This window comes from Garra rufa, chromosome 2 (genome assembly GCF_049309525.1).
Source record: "Garra rufa chromosome 2, GarRuf1.0, whole genome shotgun sequence".
In the NCBI taxonomy this organism is placed as follows: Eukaryota; Metazoa; Chordata; class Actinopteri; order Cypriniformes; family Cyprinidae; genus Garra; species Garra rufa.
The window spans coordinates 8,619,317-8,638,347 of record NC_133362.1 but is presented as its reverse complement, the minus strand read 5'-3'; the positions used below and the strand labels follow the sequence as shown (position 1 = coordinate 8,638,347).

The following is a 19,031-nucleotide window of genomic DNA, read 5'->3' as shown; positions in this document are numbered from 1 at the left end:
TAAATCAAATGATTTGCGAAACCCTATCTGAATCAAATGATTCGTGAACCCTCACTAATTCCCGGTCTGAATCAAATGATTTGCGAACCCGCACCAATTCCCAATCTGAGTCAAATGATTTGCGAAACCTGAACCAATTCCCAATCTGAGTCAAATGATTTGCGAAACCTGAACCAATTCCCAATCTGAATCAAATGATTTGCGAACCCGCACCAATTCCCAATCTGAGTCAAATGATTTGCGAAACCTGAACCAATTCCCAATCTGAGTCAAATGATTTGCGAAACCTGAACCAATTCCCAATCTGAATCAAATGATTTGTGAACCTGCACCAATTCCCTATCTGAAACAAATGATTTGTGAACCAATTCCCGATCTGAATCAAATGATTTGTGAACCTGCACCAATTCGTGATCTGAATCAAATGATTCGCAAACCAATTCACGATCTGAATCAAATGATTCACAAACCAATTCACGATCTGAATCAAATTGTTTGGAACCCGAACCAATTCCTGATCTGAATCAAATGATTCGCGAACCAATTCCCGATCTGAATCAAATCATTTGTGAACCCGCACAATTTGCGATCTGAATCAAATGAATTGTTAACCCGAACCAATTCCCGATCTGAATCAAATGATTTGTGAACCTGCACCAATTTGCGATCTGAATCAAATGATTTGTGAACCCGAACCAATTCCCGATCTGAATCAAATGATTTGTGAACCCGAACCAATTCCCGATCTGAATCAAATGATTTGTGAACCCGAACCTATTCCCGATCTGAATCAAATGATTTGTGAACCTTCACCAATTCCCGATCTGAATCAAATGATTTGTGAACCCGAACCAATTCCCGATCTGAATCAAATGATTTGTGAACCCGAACCAATTCCCGATCTGAATCAAATGATTTGTGAACCTGCACCAATTTGCGATCTGAATCAAATGATTTGTGAACCCGAACCAATTCCCGATCTGAATCAAATGATTTGTGAACCCGAACCAATTCCCGATCTGAATCAAATGATTTGTGAACCTGCACCAATTCACGATCTGAATCAAATGATTTGTGAACCTGCACCAATTCCTGATCTGAATCAAATGATTTGTGAACCTGCACCAATTCCAGATCTGAATCAAATGATTCGCAAACCTGAACCAATTCCCGATCTGAATCAAGTGAACCCGCACCAATTCCTGATCTGAATCAAATGATTCGTGAACCCGCACCAATTCCAGATCTGAATCAAATGATTTGTGAACCCGAACCAATTCCCGATCTGAATCAAATGATTTGTGAACCTGCACCAATTCGCGATCTGAAACAAATGATTTGTGAACCAATTCCTGATCTGAATCAAATGATTTGTGAACCTGAACCAATTCCCGATCTGAATCAAGTGAACCTGCACCAATTCGCAAACCAATTCACGATCTGAATCAAATGATTCGCAAACCAATTCACGATCTGAATCAAATGATTTGGAACCCGAACCAATTCACGATCTTAATCAAATGATTCGCGAACCAATTCCCGATCTGAATCAAATCGTTTGTGAACCCGCACCAATTTGCGATCTGAATCAAATGATTTGCAAACCCGAACCAATTCCCGATCTGAATCAAATGATTTGTGAACCCGAACCAATTCCCGATCTGAATCAAATGATTTGTGAACCTGCACCAATTCCCGATCTGAATCAAATGATTTGTGAACCCGAACCAATTCGCGATCCGAATCAAATGATTCACGAACCTGCACCAATTCGTTATCTGAATCAGCCATGTTTACACGATGCTTTAAGTACTACTGGCTTAGCTTGCTAGTTTTATGACATTAACTGAAATAACCAAAAAAAGTATGATGTTTACAAATAAAATTAACATATTTCCATTCCAAAGATAACATACAACTCAAATCTACAAACTTATTCAGGTGTAGTAACTGGTTTACTGCTAACTAGTGTAAACACTTGAGCTGCAACTCAAAATGCATGTTAGATGGAAACGTGCATTATAATCAAGTTTGTAACTTGTATCACTATATTTTAAATGGCTTGACCACTGCAGTTCAGTTAGTGACTGAAAAGCTGAAAGCATCCAGTCATCTCATACCATTGAAGTGAATGTGCGATTTATCAGTATTGTAATAAATATTTGAGAAATTATTGTTGTATCTGATTGTATTAGTCTATATAGAGTGATAGTCAATGTAAAACAAGCAAATAGGATAAGAAGATGGAAACAAAACAGCATAACATACGTTCAGTTGAAGGTTAAATATGTATTTTACATTGTCTGTATGTTTACTGTATGTTTACTCACTGAAGGGTGAGTAAATAACAGCAAATTTTTATTTTTGGGTGAACTATTTGTTTGAAATACAACATGTCAAAGAATAAAATGCCTATTGAGATTTCTCAGTTTAATGTAAATGACCATTTTGGGTTCTAACATCTTGTAAAATGCTTTCCTTGCCTAACATAAACAATGCTAAAATGCTAGTTTTGTTTATCCATGTTTACAGTAAGTTACGCCTTGTATGTGGTGTAGAATTTGTGTCTATGTTGTGTTTTTCTATATACAGACTGCATTAGACAAGACACATGTTGTTTGGAAGAGCAGCTGGGATCTGAAGCCAGATGCTGTCTTGTGGTCTTGCTGACTGACCACACGATGAGAGGAAATGTCCGTCGATGCAGGTACTTTCTGAAACAAGCCATGGGAACATTTTATCTGATTTTTTTGAAAGAAGACTCTTATGCTCACCAAGTCTGCATTCATTTTACCACCAATACAGTAAAAAGAAGATTGTCAAATATTTTTGCAATTTTCTATTTGAATATATTTTAAAATGTAATTTATTCCTGTGATGCAGAGGTAAATTTTTAGCGGACGTTACTTGTGTCTTCAGCATCACAGGATCCTTCCGAAATCATTTTAATATGCTGATTTACAGCTCAATTATTATTGGTGCTCAATTATTAATAATGTTTTTTATGTTAATCAACACTAGGTTTTGTGTCTTTAACCCCAATTGCCATTGGCTCTCTTCAAAAAGTGCCAGTTTGAATGTGAATGATGTTAGATTTTCATTTAATTGTGACTTAAAGTCTGTTTCTTAAAGCTATTATCACTTTTCTAATGTAAATGCTTATTTAGTTCAACAAACGACACGAGGGTGCAAAATTATGACTACATTTTCATTTTTGGTCAACTAAGTTAGATTAAACTAACTAAGAACTTACGGAAGCAACAAACACAAAGCTGTAAACATCGGCAGTGATCCAAAAGTGGAATGTAAACACATTGCATTTAAGTTTTTGTAACGGTGAAGTTAAACAAATGATAAATCTATCGTGCATGTGTGGGTCTGTATATACATGTTTTGAAAGTCATCTTCTCCTAAAATGGAAATTGTAGTGTCGAGGAGTGGCTTGATGAGTTTCTATGAACAGTCTTGGATTTTTAGTTTTTCATTCAGAGTCTTCGGGTTGGACTTGTCCCATCCAGGCCTGGGCTCTGTGTAAGTTCACCTCTTTACTTTCTTCCTTTATTGTATATAGATCATATTCAGAGCTGTTTGCACTGGGGTGATCATAGTGTAGTCCATGCAATGATTTGTAGTATTTTTTTAAACCATTAGTTTGTGAGAATGATAGAAAAGATGACAGGGTTTTTAAGGTTTGTTTTTTAAACAAAATTTTGAGTCTCTTTTTCTAGATTCAGCGGTGTCATGAGTGTCATGTTCATGCTAGTATTTTTATAGCCTGATTTAAACACATCGGGAAAGGAGCTTAGATATTCCTGACAATCCTTGTTAAAACTACAAACACATTTGAAGCTTCATTACAAATCTCTAAGAGCTGCTTCCTTTATTATAATTGGCTTGAAATGAATATGAATTAGAAATATTAAAAAAGTTTCAGTGTGAAACTTGACTGTTGAATCGCATTTGAAAACGTAAATGTTTGGTTACAACATTCCAACACAAAATTATAACAAGACAAGGTTTATGTTGTCAAATATCGATGCTGATTATGAAATGCTATGCAGTATACTAAGCTATAATTGCTATAATTGATTATGATTATAATATGATTGCCATAATTATCAATGTTCAGACTCCGCTTTGCTTTAATTAGTGTTTTTAAGTAGTTGGTAATGCTACAGTTGCATGCGAAAGTTTTGGGAACCCCTTACAGAATCTGTGAAAGTGTGAGTCATTTTAACAAAATAAGAGAGATCATACAAAATGCATGTTATTTTTATTTAGTACTGTCCTGAGTAAGATATTTTACATAAAAGATGTTTACATATAGTCCACTATACAAAATATAGCTGAAAATAACCCCCTTCAAATGTTTAGGAACCATTGGTTCTTAATACTGTGTGTGGTTACCTTGATGATCTATGACTGTTTTTTGAGGGACACAACTAATATCATGCATGCATACATAAGCATACATATTTAGCATATTTAAATCTAATAGTGGTTGAAAACCAAAATATGAGCTATTGGTACTTTTTACCTAAAGATAGAATCAAGACAGTGCTTTTGTCCTTGTACAAAATGCTGATGCATGTTAAAGAAAAGCTAATAATTTTCCCAATGCTGCTAGTATAATTGGTAAAAATGTTAAATAAATAACATGTACCATTTTCTAGTAGTTTATCTTTTTTTTACATTTCCGTTCACTAATTTGCACACATAATGTAAACTTGAAACCTTCTAAACCTCCAATCTGTCCTGTAATTTTGACACTTTGCTGGAGATATCCTGTTCTGTTCTCTGCTGGAGATGGCCTGTTCTTTATCTCCTGGTCTGGATCTGCACCTCAAATAAATATTTTGCTTAACTCCTGGCAGATGTTCTGAGGATGTAAGAGTAATTCAGAGACTAAGGGGATCCACAAACATTAGCCCGTATGAGGAGAACCCTCTCGGTGCTGTCCTACATAAACAATCAGACAATGGTGGATGTGTTTAAGGTCATTATTGAAATGTTTATCTGAGAATGACGCATACATGACATATTTTTGTATATGAAGATGTTAAAAATATGTATAGATTTGGAGTCTTGGCCATCTGGGGTTTGTTAGTTGCTACATTTATGTGCAGTGTAACAAAACTGTAAGACTGAAAAGTAATTTTGGCCAGTGTTGCTGCATGCGTGCTGTACTGGTGAGCATTTGATAAAGTTTGATCTGACCTGATGGCCAGATGGCATTTTTCCACATTTTTGTGTATTTGAACCCTTTCCAACAATGACTGTATTATTTTGAGATCTATCTTTTTACACTGAGGGACTCACACACAACTAAGGTTTAAAAGCTCACTGATACTTTAGAAGAAGAAAAAACCCCGATGCTTTAAGAGCCAGGGGTGTAAACTTGAACAGAATGAAAATGTGTAGATTTTTCTTATTTTGCCTAAATAATGTAGTTTTTTTTTTTCATTTAGTACTGCCCTTCATAAGCTACAGAAGATACTTTCATGTTTCCAAGAAGACAAAATAAGTTACATTTACCCTGATCTTCAAATTCAAAACATTTTCTCCCCCAGCTCTCAATGCATTGTGTTCCGTTCTAAAGCATCAGTGAATGTTTGAACCTTGTGTAGTAGTTGCATATGAGTCTCTCAGTTGTCCTCAGTGTGAAAAGATGGATCTCAAAATCATAGTCATTTTTGGAAAGGGTTCAAATACACAAAGTGCTGAAAAATCAAAGAATTTGTGGGACTTGAAGGATTTTTCTGAAGAACAACTGTGCAGGACAAACAAAGGACTCATTAACAACTATCACTAAACAAAAAATGTAAACTTTTAAACTGGGTAATTTTTATATTCATAATTCAACTATTATTTTTTTATTGTGGACTGTATGTTAGCATCTTTTATGTGAAATAAATTATTCTGGTCAGTACTAAATAAAAAATAGCATGCATTTTGTATGATCTCTCTTATTTTGGTAAAATAAATAACGTTTTGCAGATTCTGTAAGGTGTATGTAAACTTTTGACCTCAACTGTATCTTTCTTAAGGCTGAAGTGTGTAATTTTTTACATGCATTTTATTTGTGCAATTCTGTTTGGTAATGCAAGTTGTGCAAAAATCTTTAACCCTATTGGTTGCTTGTTTTCAGGGAACAAGGACCTCAAGTATGGAGAAGGAGTGGGGTTTACTTGGCTTCCTTGTTCTGTCATTATGTTTTCTTGTCAGCAATGGCCAAAACATTGGTAGGATTTACTAGATGTGATTATTCAGTTAATTTGTATTCAGTTTTGATTGTTGATCAAGTTTAAAATATCTGGTTTCCTTCTCAGTCTGTACACAGGAGATGGCTGACATTGTATTGCTGGTGGATGGCTCTAGCAGTATTGGGCTGGAAAACTTCCAAGAAGTCCGTGAATTCCTCTCCTCACTTGTAGAGAACTTTGATGTTGCTCCTGACAAGACCAGAATCGGTCTGGTCCAGTACAGTGACACACCACGTACTGAGTTTTTACTTGATGCTTACCAGAACAAAGAGGACATTCTTAGCTACTTCCAAAATCTGCGTTATAAAACCGGCGGGACGTTTACCGGCCATGCTTTGGCGTTCATGCTGAAAGAACACTTTGATGAAAAGGCCGGAAGTCGAAAGCAGCAGAATGTTCCACAGATTGCCATTGTTATCACAGATGGTGACTCTCAAGATGAGGTTGAGTCACAGGCTCGGAAGTTGAGGCAAAGGGGAATCAAAATATTTGCCATAGGGATCAAAGATGCAAACGAGACATTGCTGAGACAGATCGCCAGCGAGCCGTACGATCAGCACGTCTACAGCGTATCAGACTTTGCAGCTCTGCAGGGAATCTCTAAGAGTGTAACCCGGGAGGTGTGTACCAGTGTAGAGGAAAAACAAAACGAGATCATCCAGGCAAGAGGTAACATTACATTGAAAATGTATAAATTATGTGCATGAAATGTAGTAGTGCTGTACTTCTGGGTCACGGGCCTTGGCTCTACTGGAAATTTTTGAGTTTGAGAACCTGCTGAGAGATCAGTAGCCAGTTGCAACAAACCACTTAAGCTCTTTATTGACTTTTACTGTATTCAAGGTATTTTTTAAAATTTGAATATTAGCTTGAGAAAGCCTCACTTGGGTGTTTAAAACAGTTTGAGGGTTCATTTGATGTCTGACTGTTATATAGTGTAAATAATTTTCAATCAGAAACATTCCAAGCCAGATTCTGTCAATGACAATTTGTTTTTTGGGTGATTTTTTGGATAATCTTTTCAGAAATAAATCATACTACAGTGAGGGGAAAAACTATTTTATCTGCTGCTGATTTTGTAGTTTGCCCACTGATAAAGAAATGATCGGTCTATAATTTTAATATTAGGTTTATTTGAACACTGAGAGACAGAATAATAAAAAAATCCAGAAAAATGCATTTCAAAAAAAGTTATAAATTGATTTGCATTTTAATGTGTGAAATAAGTGTTTGATCCTCTATTAATCAGCAAGATTAATGGCTCCTAGGTGTCTTTTGTACAGGTAACGAGCTGTGATTAGGGACACTCTCTTAAAGGGAATGCTCCTAATCTCAGCTTGTTACCTGAATAAAAGACTCCTGTCCACAGAAGCAATCAATTAATCAGATTCCAAACTCTCTACCATGACCAAGATCAAAAAGCTGGCCAAGAATGTCAGGGACAAGATTGTAGACCTGCACTAAGCTGGAATGGGCAACAAAACCATCGCTAAGCAAGTGACAACAGTTGGTGTGAATATTCACAAATGGAAGAAACTCAAAATAACTGTCAGTCTTCCTCTGTCTGGGGCTCCATGCAAGATCTCACCTTGTGGAGTTTTAATGATCATGAGAATGGTGAGGAATCAGCCCAGAACTACACTGAAGAATCTTGTCAATGATCTCAAGGCAGCTGGGACCATAGTCACCAAAAAAAACAATTGGTAACGCACTACGCCGTGAAGGACTGAACTCCTGCAGCGCCCGCAAGGTCCCTCTGCTCAAGAAAGCACATGTACAGGCCCATCTGAAGTTTGCCAATGAAAGTCTGAATGATTCACAGGAGAACTGGTTGAAAGTGTTGTGGTGTTGAGACAAACTCTTTGGCATCAACATAACTCGCTGTGTTTGGAGGAGGAGGAATGCTGCCTATGACACCAAGAACACCATCCCCACCGGCAAACATGGAGATGAAAACATTATTCTTTGAGAGTGTTTTTCTGCAAAGGGGACAGGACAACTACACCGGATCAAAGGGACGATGGACTGGACCATGTACCATCAAATCTTGAGTGAGAACCTCCTTCCCTCAGCCAAGGCATTTAAATTGGGACATGGATAGGTATTCAAGCATTACAATGAACCAAAACACACAGCCAAGGCAACAAAGGAGTTGCTTAATAAGCAGTACATTAAGGTCCTGCATTGGCTTAGCCAGTCTCCAGACCTTAATTCCATAGAAAATCTATGGAGGCATCTGAAGGTTCGCATTGCCAAACGTCAGTCTTGAAACCTTAATGACTTGGAGATGATCTGCAAAGAGGAGTGGGACAAAATCCCTCCTGAGATGTGTGCAAACCTGGTGGCCAGCTATAAGAACAACTGACCTCTATGATTGCCAACAAGGGTTTTCCCTCTAAGTGCTCCAAGTTTTTCTCCTTAAAATACAAATGTTTATGAGTTTTTTGAAATGCGTTTTCTGGATTTTTATATTGTTATTCTGTCTCTCACTGTTCAAATAAACCTACCATTAAAATTATAGATTGATAATTTCTTTGTCAGTGGGCAAACTTACAAAATTAGCAGGGGATCAGATATTTTTCCGTCATTGTATGGTAGAACAGTTTTTCACAGAACTTTAAGAGATTTTTCTATAGAAAATTTAGTCTGATTAGGTAGAAAAGACTTGAGGTTAAGGCAACATAATGACAGTGGCACATTTGCAGCAAACACTGATTAAACCCTTAAAATTATCTTTGTGTTATTCTGTATAGTTATATCAGTTGTAACTAAAATTTTTCCATTTGCCCTAGACTGCAACGAAACTGCTCAGGCAGACGTTGTGCTCCTTGTGGACTCATCTGGTAGCATTGGAGAGAGTAATTTTACAAAAGTGAGGGAGTTCCTCCATGCTTTTGTGGACAGACTTAATCTTAGACCTGATAAGGTGAGGGTGGGACTTGCCCAGTTTAGTGATGAACCATACCAAGAGTTTCTGCTTGGTGACTATTCTGATAGGAAAGACCTACATCAAAAGTTCAATAAAGTCAACTACCGTAGAGGAGGCACCAATACTGGTCGGGCCCTGACTTTCATCCATGAGAAGTACTTTAGCCTGGCCAGACAGAATGTTCCCAGCATTGCCATAGTCATCACAGATGGGGAATCGACTGATGATGTGGAGGAACCTTCCCAGAGACTGCGAAACCTAGGAGTTTCCATCTTTGTCATCAGGGTGGGAAACGTCAACATGGAAAAACTGCGTACCATTGCTAATATCCCACATGAAGAGTTCTTATTCGGTATCGAGAATTATGGAGAACTGCAAGGTCTAAAAGAGAGTCTACGCAACAAAGTGTGCTTTACTGTGACGGTTCAGTCGCAAGGTAACACTGAATTCTTGAAAATAAACACCTTAAAATTAATATAAACAAAATAAAAGCTTTACTCAAATGTACTAGTGTTGACTCCAATTAAAACTACTATCAACTGTTGTCTACACAGTAAGGGACATCTTATTGATTTATTGTTTCAATGTTAATAATTTTACTCTTTTGTTTCCATTCTCTTTAGCTTTTGTGCCAAAATTTGCTGATCTCTTCATATTGGTTGATAGTTCGGCATCTAGACAAGAGCAAACAATAAGGAGTTTTCTCTTAAGATTGATCTCGCAGATCAACGTGGGGAAGAATGCAAATCGTGTCGGCCTGGCTCAGTTCAGCGAAAATGTCAAAGAGGAGTTCCTGCTAAATACTGACAAGACCAAGGCTGAAATTGTGCAGTCTATTCGCAGTCTGACACTGAGGTCTACAGGGGAGCGTCGAATTGGCAATGCAATTGAATATGCTCACAAAAATTTCTTAACTAGTGCCGCTGGAAGCCGTGTTTCTGAAGGCTTTAAGCAGTTTTTGTTAGTCATTGCAGCTGGAGAATCCGCAGATGGTGTCGTCCAAGCATCCCGCACAATCAAACAAGATGCAGTGACAGTTATAGCCGCTGGCTTGGGCAAAGCTGATGCACAAGATATGAAGTATATCTCTAGTCAAGGACAAAACTACAAGTTAGTAGGTAACATTCAACAAGTGCAACAGAAAATTAAGACCGCTATTGACACATGGAAAGATGCTGCTGTTGCACAAGGTGAGTGTATGCATAATCTTCTATTCTTTCTATAAAACCCATAAAAGTTTCTCCTTTGTTTAAAATTTTAACATTTAAAGTTCTCATGTCTTTTTGACAGAGTGCATGTTTGACGTGGTGGCAGATATCGCTTTTATTATTGATCAGTCCAGCAGTATCAAATCCAAAAACTTCCAACTTGTCCGTGACTTTCTCAAGAACACCATCAGAGGTCTCGAAATGGGGGAGGAAAAAATTAAAATAGCTGTGGTTCTTTATAGTGACTACCCTCGAGCTGATGTGTACTTCAACACTTTCAATAAGACTGAACTCCTTCGCTACCTCAGTAGCATGCCCTATGGTCGTGGTAAAACATATACTGGAGCTGCTCTCAAGTTTGCCAAAGAGCATGTGTTCACAAAAGCAAGAGGCAGCAGAAGAGATGAGCATGTTCAGCAGGTTGCTGTTGTAATCACTGATGGGAAGTCAACAGACAATGTGGCCACGGCTGCGGCAGCATTGCGGCGATCTGGCGTCACTGTATTTGCGCTTGGTATCAAAGACACCAAGGAGGATGACTTGAGAGAGATTGCATCCTACCCACCTAAAAAGTTTGTTTTGAGTGTGGAAGACTTTGATAAGCTAAACTCACTTTCAGATATTTTATCCAAAACACTTTGCAATGAAATCACAGATTCCATCATACCTAGAGTCTCACATAGCTTTGTGTTACAAGGTTGGTATGAAGTTTTCACTCACTTTCTTTTAAATTAATTACCTTAAAAGCTTAAAGAAATGTCAAATTACTTTAAAACTTTTTTCACTCCACTAAAGGGTGCAAGCAAACAACCAAAGCCGACATATACTTTCTTCTGGATGAATCGGGAAGTATAGCCTATGAGGAGTTTGAAGATATGAAGAACTTTGCCAAGCAGTGGCTTGATTCATTCGAGGTTGGAAGTGACCATGTACGCTTTGGGTTGGTGAAATTTGCAAGCAGTGCAACCACGGTTTTCCGATTACATGACTATAACACAAAAGCTGAAATCGAAAAGGCAGTGAATGCCCTCATTATGGTGGGAGGGGGCACCAGGACTGATCTGGGGTTGAGAGAAATGATCCCACTTTTCGAAGAAGCTACACAAACACGTGGGGAAAAGGTTCGTAAGCTCCTGATTGTCCTCACAGATGGCGAGTCAAGAGGAACAGTAGAGTCGGTAGCAGTTCCTGCTAAACTTCTGAGAACAGAACAGGATGTCTCCATTTATGCTATTGGTGTAAAAGATGCATCTGTGCCGGAACTGGAATTAATATCTGGCAGCCCAGAAAGAACATTTTATGTCAAAAACTATGATTTCCTTGATGAAATCAAGAAAGACATCATTACCGAAATATGCTTCTTTGAAGGTGAGGCATGCATTTATACCTGTTTTTCAATTTTATTTTTGAATTGTGCCGTTTACATGCAATTGTCCACATAGAATTAGTTTCAAGATTTCTTTCACAGAAGCAGTGTTCACTTTATGAATTTCTTTCTTTTTTTTTTTTTTTTTTTTTAGGTTGTGAAGGTCTTTTTGCAGATGTTGTCTTCCTGCTTGATGGATCAGAAAGTGTTAGTGCTAACGACTTTGAAAAAATGAAGGACATAATTGAGCTTGTGATAGACAAGTTTGCAATTGACCCGGACAAGGAACGTGTTGCGGTTGTTCAGTACGGCACCGACTCAGTTCAGGAGTTTTCCTTAAATGAATTTAATGATAAAGCTACATTGTTACAGGCAGTTAGAAATATCAAACAGATACATGGAAAAACCTACACTGGAAAAGCACTTAAAGCACTTACAGAAGAATTACAAACTTTTGAGATTTTTAAAGGCGGACGCTCCGATGCTTTAAAATTTTTGATAGTTCTTACAGATGGAGAAAGTAGGGATGATGTGGCTGAGCCTGCGAAGCTCTTGAGAGACAATTCCATCAACATTAATGCCATTGGTATGAGACATGCAAACAAATCTCAGATTCTTGCCATGGCTGGATCCCATGATGGAGTGTTTTTTGAAGACGCAGTTGCTTCCCCGAAAGAATTAACAAGTCAGGTGCTTCTCAAGATCTGCAACACAGGTAGGTAAACCAAACATCATCATCATGTCAGTAACCTCTTTTGCAAATTACTTCTAACATTATGATCATGTGTCTTTCCAGAATGCAAGACACCAGAACTGGTTGACATAATCTTCCTTGTGGATGCGTCTGGAAGCCCTAATAAAGAGGGTTTCCAGGAAATGTTAAACTTGATGAAATATACAGTCAGCAAATCTGTGGTTGGAGAAAAACGGGTGCGATTTGGTGCCGTTACCTTCTCCAACAACCCTCGTTCGGAGTTCACACTAAAACAGTACTACAGTCAGGCTGATGTTCTGAGGGTTATCTCAAACCTTAAACCTTCAGGGGGAAGTAGAAACACAGCCCGAGCCCTGAACTATACGCTCTCGTACTTTAGCGAAACACATGGCGGACGACGAGCAAAGAATGTTCCCCAGGTGCTATTTCTGATTACAGATGGCAAGGTTAACGACTTAAGTGGACTGGCAACATGGCCTGAATCCCTGGCAAAATCTGAGGTCAACTTTTTTGCTATTGGTACTGAGGACGCGGATGTAGAACAGCTTAAGGAGATTGCAGGAAATAAAGGAAGAGTGCACTATGCAACCACTTACCAGGATCTGCATGGAGTACAAAAACGGATCACCCAAGAGCTTTGCAATCTTACCAAACCAAGTAAATTTTATTCTTATCATTAAACCAGCGGTTCTCAATTCCAGTCCTCGCGCCCCACCGCTCTGCATATTTTGCATGTCTTTCTTAGTTAACACACCTGATTCAAATAACCAGCTCGTTAGAAGTGAACTCCGTGAAGGAACTGTGTTCCGATTGACACGGTCCCTGCACAGTGTTCATTGCTCCCTACTCCCTGAGCGGGGGAAATCTGTTTACTACACTTCGAAACATTCATTCACATATTTGCGCTACGACACCGCATGCAGCGTCTTCACACACAGATGAAACTTACTAGAGAAGTGTGACATTAATGCATCTGTAAATAAATACATTTTAAATTTAAGTCTCGAACGCTTTAATGACCTTTAAATGGAACATATACACTCGCTTCGAACTATGAATAATGGCGGAATATCCTGTGATGTCCACTTCGGAGGGCAGTAACGTTGGAATAGAACAAACGTCTGAAGCGATACGTGAAACACACAAAATATGCAGAGCTGAGGGGCGTGAGGACTGGAATTGAGAACCGCTGCACTAAACACTAAAATGTAAATAGCCCCTAAATAATGAGAGGCTTCTATAGTTTCAATGTTGCTTCCCAAAACTGTCCATTAATGTAGTTTGTCCTAATGTTTTTTTGTTTCTTTATTTTTCTAGTTTGTGAGATGGAGGTATCAGACCTTGTTTTTTTGATTGATGGATCAGAGTCTATTGATGAAACAAGTTGGAATACTCTCAAAAAAGCCATGATTGAGATTGTGAAAGAGCTGGATATTGCTCAAGACAAATGGCGAGTGGGTGTTGCCCAGTTCAGCGATATACTTCTGCATCAATTTTACCTGAACACATACACAAGTTTTGCAGAAGTGGAGGAAGCTATAAATAAAATTGTACAACGGAAGCAGGGCACAAGTACTTGGGACGCCCTGAGAAATGTAAGATACTACTTCACGAGAGAGAATGGATCCAGAATAGATGAAAGAGTCGCTCAGAATCTCCTGTTGATCACAGATGGAAAAGCTAATGATAACAAAGACTTGAATGCATTAGAGTATCTCAGAAATAAGAGCATAGCAATAACTGCCATAGGGATTGGCGATGAAATAAAGAAATCCGAGCTGCGTGAAATAGCTGGATCAGCTGATAGGGTCCTTATTGAGACTTTCGAAGGCCTTGAATTGAAGACCACAATAAGGAAAGTGTTACATTTACTCTGTACAAGAAAACCAATTTTAGAACTCGCTAATGGTAAGTAACTAGTTTATTGCAGTATTCGTAATTATTATATACCAAATAGTCTACATATAAGCTCTGTCTTGAAGTTGTCTTGACCTATTGTTTTGTTTGAACAGATTGCAATATTGACATTGCCTTTGGGTTTGACGTGTCTTACGCAAACAATCAAATGCAATCTCTGTTGGGATCTCAGGAGGAACAGTTGGTTACTGCAGCCATCCACCGTATCTCCATGATGGGTGATCTGTGTTGCGTCAAAAAGGAGAATATTACAACTAGATTTGGCTATAGGCTTGTGTCTGGACAAGATGGGACTGTTCTAGATAATTTTGGCTTTGAGAAGTACAGTGAGGAAGTGGTCAAGAAAGTGATGTCATTGCGGCCTAAGGCACCCCTGGCCTTCAACGAGTTTCTGTTAGATTCCTTCAGAGAAATGTTTGCCGCCTCTGAAGTCAAGGCAAAGGTAGGAATGCTTTTGCTGACCATGAAAGTGATTGCTTACTATATGATATATTTTTTATGTTAATGTTCTCTTAAAGGGATAGTTCACCCAAAAGTAAAAATTCTGTAATTAAAGGAGAAGTTCACTTGAATAGTGAAACTGTCATCAACATCTGGCATGATATTTTTAGCAGAATGATGCTTTAAATGGGTCATCAGATACTAAACTAACTTTTACATGTTGTTTGCACATTAATGTGTGTTGGTAGTTTGTGTACACAACCACCCTACAATGATAAAAACCCACCGAGTGGTATTTTTTTAATCTTTAAAAGTAATATCCCTTTTTAAAATCAGATCATTCTCAGCTTCTTGTCGGTGTGACGAAACACAGTTGATTGACATGAGCATCTTACCTTAGACTTGCCATCACTGAGCTGAAACAGTCAGACCAACCGCCGTTGTGTCGACTCAGGTGCAGAGGAAGGCTCTAATAGTGGAATTGAGGTGTTCTGTTGTTGGATGTAATCATGAGCATAGCAGTAGTCATTTACTCCTTACATCTGAGCCGCTGAAGAGGACAATGTTACTTTCGTTTTTAAAAGGAAAGCGAAGACCCTAAAGAATCATATGAACTTGTGGAAAATGGGCATCCGATGACCCCTTTAAAATGAAATTGCATCTGTAAGAGCACTGTTGGAAAAATATCAATTTAAATGCTAAAAAAAGGATATTTTCTTATTATGCAGCAAGACCTAAAATAGGCTGTAAATGTCATTAGATGAAAGAGGCTAGCCAAACGTTTAAAAAATCTGATTCCGCACAGTGGTGTATATTTTTGCTCACTTAGATTGCATTAAATATTTATTGTTCGTATAGTTGATGGTAGTCAGAAAATGGTGTAAACACAGAATGATGCTGCCAAATCCCCTGACATTTAATCGTATTTTTGTGTCTAGGTTTTGATCATCTTCACAGATGGGCTGGATGATAACATTCAGCGTTTAATGGCGAGTTCAGAGAGACTTAAGCAAAGTGGTAAGTGATATCCAAAAGTTGGTTGCCTACATGTGTAAATGTAAGCTCACTGAGATATACTAAGAGACTAGGCACAAAAAAAGTTATCAATTTATTAGCAAACGTTCCCATCACTTGCTGGTGCATCCAGGTCACATTTGAAGTTGCTATTCAGTATACTCACTTGTGCAATTGTTGTGGTGTTCTACAAAACAGAGAGTGCATTTTCTGTTATATTTCTCACATATTTTTAATGTAATATTAAAAGAGTGCCCAAAGTAACATTTAAGCAACACTATGAAAGCAAATAGAAAGCACAACAATGCCAGTGCTACCATAGATATCTGTGGGTACAGTATCACATGACGAAACTTGCATCACTGTTTTGAAATACCTCTGTTGCACAGTGCACACTTTATATGTCTAAACTATAAAAATCTGAGCCATTGCAAAATAAAGTATTTGAAGATTAATCCACCCAATCCTACACTAGAGAAATTTCTTGGTTTGGTCAGCTGTGTGTAGAACTTGAATACATTTTGTAAAAGGATGTTATTGCATATTGGTTTTGTTTTGTGTGATTCGGACACTACCTTTTATCTTGCATAAGTAGCATCAATGTTTGCTTGTGCAATGTTTTCTGTGGCACTTTTCTTCTGAATAACATAAATGTGAAAAAAACAATCTACAATATCTCTGTATTAACCCATATGTGCTTATTTCTGATGTGTAAACTAGGGGTCAGCACACTGCTGATTGTGTCTTTGAAGGGAATAATAGATGTTCACCAGCTGGAATTTGGCAGAGGTTTCGGCTACATGCAGCCACTGACTATCAACATGCTGAATTTAGGCAACGCTCTAATGAAACAGATAGTAAGTATCAAAACGATGCTTAAAGGCGCTGTTTGCTCAAAAGAACCAACGTAGTAGTTCTTGCCAGGCTTATTTTCTATGCCATCTGCACAAGTTTCATTTATAGCTCTTCAGTAGCTGCTCTTTAAGAAATCTTGTATTGAAACTAAAATTGTTTTTTGTGTATTTTAAATGAAGGATTTTCATAGCCACTTCCCTTTAACTTATTCAGATAACATGGTGTTTCAGCTATATATTTTTTTTCTCATTAAAAAAATTGCTCTTCTTCTTTTTTTGAATGCATACTGCTTTGTGGTCTTTTGTGAGTTTTTTTTTGTGCCTTTTGTTTTAGGAGCCACATTTTATATCGCACACGTGATATTTGTACAATCATCAAATATTGATGGTTTTGATTTTTTTTTAAAAATGTGTTTAAAGTATACTACATTTTGTAGTAAAATACAAAAATTTGATTGGATGCATTTCCTGGGACTTAAACAACAAAATGCAAGCAATTTCTATCATGTTCGCCTTTCTCTCCCCTCAGGAAACAGTGGCTCTGGCGAAATGCTGCGAGGTCCCTTGTTCATGCACCGGTGTACCTGGACCACGAGGACCCACTGGATTGCGAGGTCAAAAGGTCAGACCCCCTCAATTCTGATAATGTTGAAAATAAGTGTTGTGGGTTTACATATTATCTCTTGCTTTCTTTGTTTTGGATTGAATTTGACCCTGGACCACAAAACCAGTCTTAAGTAGCACGGGTATATTTGTAGCAATAGCTAAAAATACATTGTATGGGTCAAAATTATTTTTCAGTAAAGATCATGTTCCATGAAGATATTTTGTATATGTTCCTACCGTAAATATATCAAAGCTTAATTTTTGATTAGTAATATGCATTGCTAAGAACTTCATTTGGACAACTTTAAAGGTGATTTTCTCAGTTTTGGGTAAGTTACTCTAAAAAAAAAAACACACAAGTAATTAATTACTAGTTATTAATTACATCTTAAACAGTGTAATTAGATTACTAGAGAGTGCAAATTACTCTCTCCAAAAAGTATTAAATTACTTATTGCGAATTACTTTCGAAACTCTACATCAATCTTGGCAAGTTAATAATACAAGAATAGACATGTAAGTGTTCTTTCAATTCTTTCAAATAAATAATAGATAACTACATAAATTATTCCAGATATTACCCCTTTAGGTTATGGTCAAATTCTCACTATTACCTACCACTATTAGCCATTAACTATGGCTTTTGATTTAATATACTCCTAATTACTGCATATTAATACTTAGTAGTTAAGTCTAGGAATTGGTTAGGGTTGAGGATTTAGAATAAGGTCTTGCAGAATAAGACATTAATATGCTTTTTAAGTAATAAGCAGCCAATATCCCAGTAATATTCATGCAAATCACCAACTAGTTAATAGTGAGAATTGAACACTTAAGTGTTACCAATATTCTTATTAACTCACCAAAGTATTTAAAGTGAGAAGGGTGCATAAAAAGCATGGATTTTAAGGTTAGAATTTAAATTTGGATGTTCAGTATTATATTGCGTATAAATCAGTGGCGTAGCAAGTCAGCCCCGGGCCCATATGCCAAAAAAAATATGCCCCAATCATTTTGGGCTCCAACTCGGTTAACTTGTTGATTTTTCTTTAGTACATAAACCAGCTTGTGTTACTTGCATAACGTTATTTACGGTATAAATGCTTGGAAATAATATTTAACGTTTTCAAGTCATTCATTATTTGTAGCCTATATAAATTCTGTCAATTTTAAGATGAAATACAAACAATACTTTTGTTTTTATGCTCTTTAATTTGCAGTGAGATAACTATATTAGATCAAGAGGCATGTGAATCCATAATCTTTTCCTTTTTAATATTTGCAGCAATAAAATAATCATGAAAAAATATTTGAATGCATGTAAAAAAAATGTAAACATGTCTCATGAAAAACAGAGAAAATAAAAATTGTCAAAACATCTTGTGAGCAAGTCGTAATAATAGTAACATTACATTTAGCCTACATCAGAAAAGCCAACAAGCCTATATCTTTGCCAACATTGTTTTATTTTTCTCATAAATCACAAATCAGCCAGTTAACTGAGTTGAAGCCTACGTTTTTAATGCTGTTTTCCATTTTAATGTAAAGGCAGGTTGCCACAGACTTTTTTTGGGCAGAGTTGGTGGAATTTTCACATTAACTTTATATAACATGATTTTATTACTTTAATTCTTTCGTTTTAAAGTATAAATTTAAAGCATTCTATAGATATATTTATCATGTCTGTCTGGCAAATATTCACTGAGTTTCAGATGATT

General features: G+C 37.2%; 1 protein-coding gene across 1 annotated transcript in view; it reads left to right on the top strand.

The window, feature by feature from the left end:
- The first annotated feature begins 6,154 nt into the window (after window positions 1-6,154).
- LOC141325164 (collagen alpha-6(VI) chain) overlaps window positions 6,155-19,031 on the top strand; it is a 36,019-nt gene continuing 23,142 nt past the window's right edge. Inside the window, exons 1-13 of the mRNA XM_073833667.1 lie at window positions 6,155-6,242; window positions 6,330-6,932; window positions 9,056-9,628; window positions 9,816-10,382; window positions 10,483-11,097; window positions 11,196-11,768; window positions 11,921-12,481; window positions 12,563-13,138; window positions 13,799-14,389; window positions 14,494-14,840; window positions 15,778-15,856; window positions 16,574-16,710; window positions 17,237-17,329. Of these exons, the coding sequence (XP_073689768.1) occupies window positions 6,167-6,242; window positions 6,330-6,932; window positions 9,056-9,628; window positions 9,816-10,382; window positions 10,483-11,097; window positions 11,196-11,768; window positions 11,921-12,481; window positions 12,563-13,138; window positions 13,799-14,389; window positions 14,494-14,840; window positions 15,778-15,856; window positions 16,574-16,710; window positions 17,237-17,329 (5,391 nt within the window). The 5' untranslated portion in view covers window positions 6,155-6,166. The remainder of the gene's footprint in view (window positions 6,243-6,329; window positions 6,933-9,055; window positions 9,629-9,815; window positions 10,383-10,482; window positions 11,098-11,195; window positions 11,769-11,920; window positions 12,482-12,562; window positions 13,139-13,798; window positions 14,390-14,493; window positions 14,841-15,777; window positions 15,857-16,573; window positions 16,711-17,236; window positions 17,330-19,031) is intronic.